Source organism: Nicotiana sylvestris, chromosome 2, assembly GCF_000393655.2.
Source record: "Nicotiana sylvestris chromosome 2, ASM39365v2, whole genome shotgun sequence".
Taxonomy (NCBI): Eukaryota; Viridiplantae; Streptophyta; class Magnoliopsida; order Solanales; family Solanaceae; genus Nicotiana; species Nicotiana sylvestris.
In genome coordinates, this window is record NC_091058.1 from 107868499 (window position 1) to 107880440 (window position 11942).

The 11942-nt window shown below is 36.8% G+C and overlaps 1 protein-coding gene across 1 annotated transcript; it reads left to right on the forward strand.

The window, feature by feature from the left end:
• The first annotated feature begins 441 nt into the window (after positions 1–441).
• LOC104240116 (protein CONSERVED IN THE GREEN LINEAGE AND DIATOMS 27, chloroplastic) lies at positions 442–4202 on the forward strand. The gene is made up of 7 exons (XM_009794897.2): positions 442–815; positions 1366–1518; positions 1789–1866; positions 2839–2934; positions 3340–3375; positions 3631–3809; positions 3883–4202. Exons 1-7 carry the CDS (start codon positions 582–584, stop codon positions 4043–4045), a joined length of 939 nt encoding a protein of 312 aa, XP_009793199.1. The 5' UTR covers positions 442–581; the 3' UTR covers positions 4046–4202.
• The last annotated feature ends 7740 nt before the right edge of the window (positions 4203–11942 follow it).

Consider the following 11942-nt stretch of genomic DNA (forward strand, 5'->3'; position numbering starts at 1 on the left):
CCAAAAGTGAATCTTTTATTTCTTTTAGCGAGTGACCAGAAAATTTTTAAAAAGTGCATAAGATGCTTTTCTTTTTTCTGCAGTTGGGTTGTATCTTCTCGGTCCAGACCTATATGAGAAGGCTTTTCAATTGAAACAAAGCGAATTATACATCCTCCTAATTCAAATCAGAGAAAAAACCCGTGGAACAGTGAGAAATGAACGCAACACTGGCGTGCATAGACAATCTTTCCACGTTGCAACACAAGATACCCACGAAGTTACCTTCTATACCACAAAAAATGTTTTACATTAGGATCTATAATTCAAGATAATCCTGTGTAGGAGCCACAAGAGTGGACCACAACGTTTCAAACTGGTGGTCGAGTGTACACAATCCAAAAGAGTAGCCCTCAGTTGGCTGATTATAATTGGACGAAAATATAAGGAAAAAAAAGGCCGTCATTTTTTGGCAGATAACAGAGAACATTCACTTACTCCATTTTCCATCACGTATAATGCATAATCTCCAAAAATAAAATAAAAAAAGAACTTTCATCTACCTTTTCTTCTGAATTCTCAGGTTGCAAGAGAATTCAGATATGCTCAGGCTAAATTTATATTGTTCCATAGTTCCTAGTCCAAAACAAGTCAACAATAATATTGGCAGAAGCTGCGGTTCATGGATCATTTTGCCTGATAAACCAACGATTCTATGTAGGAGGAATATTAGTGCGAGAGCCCTGAAAGATGAGATGAACGGTAATGGCAGTGGATTACCTGGTAAAAGTTGGGACCCTGGCTTGGAAATTGAGGTGCCATTTGAACAAAGGCCGGTACGTATGAGTTCTAATTAAGCTGCAATTCCCCATTTTTGGGCATTGTTTCACAAGCTATAAAATTTTCTTTTGCTCTTCTCCCAATTTCTATGCGACATGATGCAGACTTGTACAGAATACTGACTATTACTTAATAAAGTTATTTTTTCAATTAAAAGAAAAGAAGTTTAGCTTATCAGATATCCAGACAGGATTTAAGTTATTGAACTGTTCGCATGGGATAGCATTCTTTTTGGTTTATCATAGAGATATTTTTTGGAATTTCCTTATAAGTGACCTGACTGTGTAAATATTTTACACTGTCGGTCAAAAAGAAAATGATGTCCTCCGGAAGGCCATAACACCTGCACAGGGGAGACATGCCACTATATGGTAAGCTGCTATTGCAGTTTATAGCACTATTGAAATCAAACCCAGTTAGTAACATAGCCACCCCGAAATTTCTGGAGTTTCATGGTGACAACGGACTTAATATGGAGACTGATAAGCAATATAAGTTAGTACTAGTATTAACTAAGCTAATTAATTCTTGCTTTTCAATTACTAGGTGAATGAATACTCATCTCTGAAAGATGAAGGTTTATATTCATGGGCAGAATTGGGACCAGGGTCTTTCTTCATACGTCTTGGGGGACTTTGGTTAGTCACTTTCACAGTTTTGGGAGCACCTATTGCAGCTGCAAGCTTCAATCCTTCAAAGGTACAGACAATTATATAAATCCTTCAAAGGTACAGACATCGTATTTGAATATCACCACTACCAATGAAATGAGAAATTTTGAATTTTGTGCAACTTCTTTCTCTCTCTCAGAGTCCCAAAGTGAATACTCGTGTTCAGTAAACAAGTATAGCTTCCAACTTTAATATTTCTAAGACACAAAACATAGAATAAAAGACTCCACTTAGTCACTAAAATATCTTATACCAGATCCTCATATACATTGACATTCAAATTTTCACAATCCTGCAGGATCCTTTAAGATTTCTCCTGGCTGCAAGTACAGGGACTCTTTTTCTTGTTGCACTTACTGTCCTGAGAATTTATCTGGTAAAGTTTTTTAATTTTCGAAACATAATTTTTTTTTTTTTGTCAAATCGTTTATGACAGACTTGAAGTCGTAGATGCAAACTTATATATATATATATATATATATACACACACACACACAAGGAATGCACATGTCTGACTGCCAAGCCAATGTTTTCTGCAAATAACATAGACTTGACTGACATACTCATCTTAAAATGCGAGACATTTACTGGAAGTTCATCCAGATATGTAGTTGCCAGGAGCTGACGCTTGACATCTGACCTCTCACTTAGCACTTAGCAGTAATTTTTATTACAAACAGAGAGCACAAGGAAGTTAGTACTATGTATTGAAATTGGAAGGTGACATGCACATTTTGATTGAACCAAGAAAGATGATAATGTCCTTTACTCAAATTAAACCTGCATGGTAGATATGACATTTCCTTTAGTGTCAATAAACGTGCAGTCCTTAACCAACTGAATTCCGAAATTCTTACTATCCTCTAAGGTGGAGCTAGAATTTTAAGTTTATGGGTTCTAGATTTTAGTAAAAGACATCTTACTGGTTTCTAAATAACTGATGTGTACATATTAAGTGAATTTTTAACACAAATATAGAGTTTGGGATAAAACTATTGGATTGTGCGGAACCCGTAATCAGGCTTGTAGCTCCGTCCTTTATTCCTCTTGATGTCAGTTCCATTGTATTTCATGTCCGTGAAAAAATAAGAAAATTAAAGAGAAATGTATTGATGACTTAATGATTTAGTTGAATATAAGAGACACCAATTTATAAGGCTCCAACTAGAACACATATGTGATCTTGGTTCAAAGTGGGATAATATCTAACTTAAAAATTTAACTCTTCTAATATTCTAACATTCAAACAATAACCATAGTAGGGATAGAGCTAAATTGGAGAGAGGTAACTTGAGAACTTACTCCTCTAATATTCTAAAATTTTAATTCACAACAATGACCATAACAGGGATGGAGCTATGTTGGAGATAGGCTTTTATCTGCAGTTATTCCTTATGAAGAGACCGGATGGTACGATGGGCAGATGTGGGTAAAGCCACCTGAGGTTAGCGGTCTTTCCTTTGCATACATATTTACAGGTTTTTCTCTTTGCTTCCTCTGCTCCTCCTTATTCCAAAAGTGCTAAAATATTGACAGCTTCGAAACGAACAAAGTGAATCAAAAGTGCTCATGATTATGAAGAATACAGAACTTAGTTAGTTCTTCACAGTATGGAATTCATTAGTTACAACTTACTATGAGACATTGAACAGCAGATCTACAAGAAAGTAAAGTATAGTTACCGCATAGCAAAACTACATGATGGAATAACATCTATATTGTGAAGCTAATTTTAGTTCCAGTCTTATGGCAATACATGCTTCAAAAGTCTAAACCTACCAGCAGTTCATGAAAAACTTATCAGAAACTACATTGCACATTTGGCGTATAATGTGATTGTTCCTTGCAGATCCTAGCTCGTGATAGGCTGCTCGGCTCATATAAGGTACCACATTGATGCTATTGCTTTATGTTATTGGACTTTTGCACTTCCAGTTATTCACTGATAATATAATCAACTATATATACCATGTGAAACAACATACCAGTAGAAAAAAAAATAGATTTTCATCTTAACATAAAACACGTCAGCTGGTTACACAAATATTACGAAATTTTTGGCCTCATCTTCTGAAAGTCATAAAGCAGGTCTTTCCAATATTATGAGCATGAGAAACCTGAAGAAATTTATTATATGTAGGTGAAACCAGTCATTAAAATGCTGAAGCAAACGCTGGTAGGAACAGGGGCTTTACTAGTTGCAGCAGTCTCATTATTCATTTTCGCAACACCAGTACAAGATTTCATCCAGGGAACTTTCCCAACAAAAGAGAACTCATTGAGCTCCACTTCACAAAACAGCACAAAACTGGGCATCAGGTATTCTATTCTCGAAACTTAGAAATATTTTTGAAAATTCATGAATTTACGTTGTTTCGTTATATAATTATAGGAAAGAAGAGCTGTTAAGATTGCCAATGGAAGTCAAGGAGGACGATGATCTGGCGAAAGCTGCCGCTGAAGCAGCTGATGGAAGGCCAGTCTACTGCAGAGATAGGTATTATCGTGCATTGGCAGGTGGACAATACTGCAAATGGGAAGACCTACTTAAATAAGAGGGATAAATTCTGTGATCGCTCAAAAGATTTGTGCATGTAACTGAGCATGTTCTTATAATTTTAGAGAGAAATTTTGAGCATGTTCTTATGTATAAGATAATGTGTATGCAAAGAACAAAAGAAAGAGAATTATAGCCAGAAATTATTACGTCAAGTGAATGTCTATCATCTGATCAAAAAGCCTCTATTTTCTGCATCATTTGGACAAAATATAATACGATACAATAGATAACAACCATCCAAACAAGCTGAAGTGAAGTCTTGGAGGCCAATAATCTCCCCTTCCAATTTTTATGATAACAAAATTATAAAATTTAGTCAAAGAATAAGTAGGGTAAAGAAATTAAGCCAAAGGTAGGTTTAGACTTCCCTGAAATAGCGAGTTCTCCCTTAGTGTATGACTTCTTAAAGCTGAGCCTTTATTCAGTTGGGCTCAAATATTCCCCTACTTGAGGAACCCTTATAATCAAATACAAATAGAATATACTCCCTTTTTATAATTGCTAAGAGAGACACTTTTTGGGTGTGATTAAAATCCGCTGCAAAGGATTACATCGTACTTAGAACGTTGCAAAGGATTACATCGTACTTAGAACGTTGCAAAGGATTACATACTTGACGATTTACGAATTATTCTTCACTTTATGGGTCTTGACAATCAGTATCATTTTCTTTTATCCTAAAATCTAATCAAAACCATTATATGCCCTCCAAAAGGCTTTTATACATACATATATCCGAAGTGTTCAAGTTTTGTGCACCACTATCAAGGTAAATTTGACCTACAATAATAAGTATTTTTCCTACAATAATAGATAACTCATCATATCAAGCTAATATAGTAATCTGGAAAATATCATAACGAGACCTGCTATAACCAAATAAATTGCATTGATAGTGCAAAAAGTCTGTACATATAGTGTATATAACTTAAATTCATATTGAAATATGATGGAAATATCTGGCTGTTGCTGAAGTCAACATCCACTACATGATTCTTGATTCTTCATGTTGATGGTTGACACTTGTGGTGGATTACATCCTTTACGCTAGCATCTGCGCCCACTTCCAAATGGTCCTATCTATATGCACAAGCGGAATGGGCAACAAAGTTTCGAATATCACAACAGAAAACGAAGTTTGTATATTTTGATCAGAGCTTGAAATTAGAAGTCGAAAGCTCCCTATAAATGCACTCAGCTCCATACGTAGCCATTGACGTTTGGCAGATATTATTACATTTCTACTGGAGAACACGTTCAGTTCCACATTTCAGTCTCCAGCTCCCACACGTTCTGTTTCCCCATTCCATAATTTGGAACTAGAAATACCGTTTCACTTTTTTCTTTTGGGGCAACATTAAGGTATACAAATCAATTTCTTAACTCCGGTCCTTATAATAGGATTTCAATTATATATACACACCGACAATGTGATAGAGTTTTACCGTTAATATAGTTTTACCTGCTATAACAAGTTATATTCATCATAATTTGCATGTTGTCGTACCATGCTTTGTTACGTAATATTACCTATACTAGGTTCCTAAGTGACCGGTAGTCCGAAAATTCTTGATACAATTAGTGCTCAAAAATTAATTAAACACTTCATACTATTGATACAAACAAATAGTGAAGAAGACAGGACTTCACACCAAGTAATATTGAAATTCTAAATTTGTATAGGGTTAAATTGGTTCGTAATAAATGATCGAATGATAGCGTGCCATGTGGAACGAAGACAGATAAAAGGCGAAGCCAAATAACTACCAGTACCGGAGAGACAGGCTGCAGTTAATATCGAATAAACGCCGAAAGGAGCTTGGTCACTGGGAGCGGTTTGAATGTTAGCCATTGGTTAGCATTCAATGAAGAATATTCCCTAACATTAAATGGACAGCCGTTACAGAGAATATTTGCATTCATGGCCTGCCATTACATATTCATCAATGGCCCCTTTATTGTCATTTAAGGGGGGCTTAAGCCTACGATCTTGTTTTCCTAGGTATAGCTTTAAATAGTAGGCTCAATTGCCATTGTAAGGACAGGAAATTCTTGGCAAAACATATGCTATATTTCATTCTTGATAGGTTACAAGTACTTTGGGCATAAGTACTTTACTTTATGTTTTGATTATGTAACAAACTTACCATCAAGAACCAGATAAGGAACCTGTTATACATTTACAAGACCTTAAGATCACAAAGTTCCAGGTTGGGATCCAGCGTGGGATATAACTCAACTCTTCAGAGTGGAAGGAACAGTTGAGGGAACAGGTCCCTACCAGTTCCCGAAGAGACTGTATGAAGTCAACTCGCCAACTGGAAAGTTGCTGCCTACACACGCTACTGTGCAGGAACAGTGCAGCAGTCAACTTTCTGTGGAAAGCTTTTTACCTACCTTGCTTACATCATTGTAAGTGATGTCACACATGTATAAATACAATCAAGGAAGGTAAAACAACTTACTTCATGAGAGAACAAGATAAGAAATCTGATACAATTAAGTTCCCTTGCATTCAGAATAACTAGTCAGATGTCTGGTTCAATTCTCAATGAAATCAGATAAGGAAACAGCAGGGGGCCAGAAAGGAATCAGTTTCCCTTGTCATTGTACAGTTAACTCTACAGCTGTAAAAGCTGATGCACTGTACCGTCTGGCAGGCTGTTGCACTGTACCGTTTGGCAGCAGTACAGCAGCATAGTTGTAGCTTGCTAAGGCCAAACTAAAGGGTACTTTATTGCATCATCCTTGATGACATCAGGCACACATATTATCAACATGAGGCAAGGGATTTCATCTCTCCAACGCTTGCAAAATCAAAAGAAAATATTCTCTCAAGTGCCAGCCACAACCTCTCTCAAGAACAAAGCTGTTGCAACCTCAAGGACCAGATCCAAAGATTCAAGATATCTTAAGTCCTTAGGTTTGTTGAGTCTTTGTTATTTGTTATTCATTTGTAACTCCTACTTAGCTTAGTTTGAAGCATTGTGTAGGAAACCCTTTGTAAATCATAAACCCTTGTATTTGTGTCTTGGCTAGAGTTCGTCGAGTTGTAAAGTCTTTGTAATAGAGTTATTACAAAGTGGCTTGTGTAATAGTGTTGTTACAAGTTAGTAAGTGATTAAGTCTTTGTAATAGAATTATTACAAAGTGGCTTGTAATAGTGTAGTTACAAGTTAGTGAGAGATTAAGAGGTTAATTTCTAGGTTACAATATATTGTAATCTAAAGATTGCTCAGTAGTGAAGTTGAAATCCTATAAGGGTAGGTCGTGGTTTTTAATCCCATTGAGTTGGGAGTTTTCCACGTAAAATTCCTCTATGTTCTTTATTTACTGCTGATTTACTGTATGAACAATTAGAGAACCTGATTCCCTATATTGTTTGGTTTTACAGTTTGTTGCTTACAGTGGGAACTGATAGAGAACCCAGTTCTCTATACAGTTTCGTAGACACTTAGTTTCTATCAATTGGTATCAGAGCGGGTTATTTCTAAAAGGTTAACACCTAGAAAGGATCTTCATGGCTGCTCCATCAAACTTCGAAGAAGGACAATCAACATACAGACCACCAAGATTTAACGGCCAATACTATGTTTGGTGGAAAACAAGAATGCATGACTTCATAATGGCTGAGGACTCCGAGCTTTGGGATGTGATTTGTGATGGTCCCTTTGTCCCTATGAAGGCTGTTGGAGAGGAACAAGGACTGTTCCAAAAACAAGAAAAGAATACAATGGTGCTGACCGAAAAGCTATTGAGAAGAACTTCAAGGCGAAGAAAATTCTTGTGTGTGGTATTGGACCAGACGAGTATAATCATATCTCGGCATGTGAAACTACCAAGGAAATCTAGGAAACTCTTCAAATGGCTCATGAGGGAAATACTCAGGTAAAGCAGTCCAAAATAGATATGCTTACAACTGAGTATAAACTCTTTAAAATGGAAGAGCATAAGTTCATTCAAGAGATGCATACCTGTTTCACCTCCATAATCAATGAGCTTCATTCACTTGGTGAAATCATTCCAACCAACAAGCTAGTTTGGATGATACTCAGTGTTCTACCAGGTTCCTGGGAGAGCAAGATTAATGCTATCACTGAAGCTAAAGACCTACAGAAGCTGACTATTGATAAGCTTATTGGAAATTTCAAAACATATGAGATGAAGATAAATAAGGATCTTAAAAGAAGAGAGACCAATGAGGAAAGGAACCTGGTTCTCAAAGTTTCCCTCACTGACTCAAGTAGTGATGAATCTGAAATGACGTATCTCATTCGAAGATTTCAAAAGATGGTTCGTAAAAATGGTGGGATCCCAAAGAAAGGAAGTTCCAGCAAGAATTTCAAAGGAAATGATTGTTGTCATAAGTGTGGAAAGCATGGACACTTTATTGAAGACTTCCCTCTTCATAAGTAGGATCATTACAAAACCAACATTGATAAGGCAGTTATGAGGAACCCGGTCCCTGATAGGAAATTCAAAAAAAGAGATGTCGCTGACAACATGGTGAAGCAAGCTTTGGCTGACTGGGGAGGCTCCTCCAGTGAATCTGAAGGTGAGGATGATCAAGGAGATGCATCTATGATCAATGTTGACAATGAATATGAGTCAATTTTTGCACTCATGGCTAAATCTGATGATGATGAGGACAATGAGGAAGATGAGGTAAGTTTTCTTGATGTTCAAAGAAATTTAACAACTTACTCTAAGAAAAAATTGATGTCCTTAGCAAATGTGTTGGTTGATGCCTATCATAGCCTCATTTATGAGAAAAATGCTTTAATAGAAGAAATTGGTGACATATAACAAGAGAGAGATGATTGGTAGTTTCCATTGTAGACTTGAAGTAACAAGTGGAAGAAGTAACTAGAGAACATAACTTGTTGAAAAAATAAAAAAAAATGGAAGGACAACACTAAGGGTAAAGAAGTGGCTAGTGAGGCTCAACTTGAGCTTGAGAATGAGCTTAAGAAAGTTAAAACAAGTCTTGTTACTGAGCTTGAAAAGACTAGACAACTTCAGAAGGATTTAAAAAGGGTTAAAAATGATCTTGATAAGTCACTTAAATGGACCCGGTCCTCTGATGTAATAACGTCTATGTACAGGAGTAATGATGAAAACAAGCAAGGAATTGGGTTCCAAAAGGCTAAAACTTCCTATAATCCCTATAGCAAGTATGTAACTGTGGCTGATAATAGGTTGTGCCCTCACTATGGTCAAACTGGTCATTACAAGGACTCTTGTAAAGTTAAAATTTAGTCTCTACAGAAAAATAAAGTTTTTGTTGAAAAGAAGCATATTGTTGAGGAACCTAGTCCTCTAAGAGGAAAATATATGTTGCCTGCATGGACAAAAAGAAGTTTGATCCGCCCATTCTATCTTTGTAAGGGACCCAAGCTGGCTTGGGTTCCTAAGTCTAATCAGTGATTTTATGTGCAGGCTGGAGTGAGGGGTAGCAGTCAAAAAATGATACCTGAATAGCGGCTGCTCTAAGCATATAGCTGGAAGAATGGATGATTTCCTCTCACTCTAGGCCTTCTAATGTGAGTTTTTTTTTTGAAATGGCAAGAAGGGCTATATTCTTGGTGTTGACAACATTGGAAAAATACTCTCCCATTCAAATTGAAAATGTGTACCATGTGAATGGCTTGAACTATAGCTTGTTGAGTGTGTCTCAAATCGGTGATAAGGAAAAATGAAGTGAAGTTCTTGTCCAAATATTGCATTGTCACCAATCTCAAAACTGGTGGAGTGGTAGTAATAGCCAAAAGGTTCAAGAACATCTATGTTATATGCCTTGATTCACTTAATGGTGGCTATCTAACATGCCTAAGTATCATTGATGATGATGATGCTGAGTTATGGCGTAGATGACTGGGGCATGAGAGTTTTTTTCTGCTGAACAAGTTGGTTATGGAGAACCTGGTTCATGGGTTGAAGCAGTCAACACTTCATGCTACTCGATTAACAAGTGCATGATCAAGTCCCTTCTCGAGAAGTCTGTCTATGAACTGCTCAATGGGAGAAAACTCAAGCTGACTTACCCGAGAGCCTTTGGATGCAAAATGCTTTGTTCTCAACAATGGTGGCAAAGGGTCACATAACAAAGAAGATGAAGATGGAGAATTCACAAATGCTCCTAGTGAAGCTATAGATATTGCAAATGGAAAGACTTATTTGATGTGACAAGTCAAGCAGAGCAATGTAGAAGATACAATAGAATCTCCAAAAGGCATAGAGGGACCTAGTCCCTCGATGATTGGCTATGCTAAGAAGGAAAGGTACAATGCAAAAAGTATTTTTCGGCGACATCTAACTCAAAGCTATACTGTTACAGGTATACACATATGTCAGTTTCAGGATAAAACAAGTAAGAGTGACATTGCACTTCTAGAAGTCTTTGCTTAGATTTTCAAAAACCGTCAAGGAACCTGGTTTCTCCGACTTAGGTTAGTAGTCTCTCCAATACTTATATGCCTTTTTAAGCTACTGAAGTGTCATGTCATTAATTTATTCTGGCTTTTCTCCTGCCTCTCTCCTGATTTTTGAAGTCCAAAATGTTAAACCTCTTTTGAACTGACCTGTAGCACCCCCCCCCCAAAAAAAAACCACTTCTCTATCTTACACCCAACCAAAACTGATCCTTTGCTTCCAAACCAAAATCAACCTTGTCTCAAAAAGAATCCTTCTCTCCAAATATGCTAGAAGTGAACCCAACTCTGTCACTTTCCAAAATCCTAACTCCATCTGAGTCAAAACCCCAAGAAGTCTTTGGTAGATTTTGATAGAAGTTTAACTAAAAGAAACAGGGTAGATCTAATATTCTAGAGCATGAGGCTGAAATTATTACTGGATTTGTGGAAGTCTTGAAGGATGGAGAAATTGGTAAATGTGAGAACTGAATGAGGGACCTGATCCCTCATGTCCTTCTCAGGAAGTCAATTTTAATGATGATCTTTTTCTTTTTGAGTTCTGTGTTTAATAGAACTTCCGATCCAGTAAAAAGGATTGATGAAAAGTAGGTTGATTGATGATGAAGCGGTGTGAGCTGCTGATGTGATTGTGGAAGAGAGAATGAAGTAAAGAAAAATTGGAGAAAAGAAAGTTGATTGAGAAAGATGCAGCAGATGATAAGGGTAAATAGATTGAGAAGAAAAGGAGGGACACATGGCTGCTCAGGGATAGAAAGGGTAGTGTAAGTGAGGAACCCGGTTCCTTACAGAAGCAAAAGATTGAGTCATCAGGTTTGGAGAGGTAGAAGACTCTGAAGTCTCAAAAAGTGTCGTTAGGTAGAGTGTTGACTCTGATATTGCTAAAAAATGGAGGAACTTCTTGACATTGTTGAGTTCCAAAAATAGAATCACCTCTTTGTTTCTCTAAGTCCCAACGTTTATGAAGAAGAAGTAAAATCTTCTATGTTTTATGTGATACTCTGATGCTATATGTGCTTGGGACTGAGTTTGTTCTTGATGAGAAGAAGCTTGGGGAGATTCTTGGTGATCTGATTGATAGTTTAGCCTACTCAGATAGGTTGAGAACCAGGTCCTCATGGACCCTTGGCAGAATAGAATGCTAAGTTGAAGGGTGAGAATGAAAGATTGAGAAAACAGGTGGAGGAACTGAGAGAGAAGATGATCATTGATCAAAGGAATGGACAAGCTCATCAAGGCCTTAGCCCATTACTTTTCCTCCTGTCCAGTGATCCATGTCTTTCACTCCTTCCAAATTCCCTTGAATTCTTATCTTCTTTTGATTCCTATATTTGATGACATTAGTACTTTAGTTGTTTAAATTGTTATATTATGTATTGTTGAAACTATGTACTTTTATTATAATTACTCTACTATGGGCAATCACTCTATTTTGTGCAATGACTTTCACTTGTTGTTATT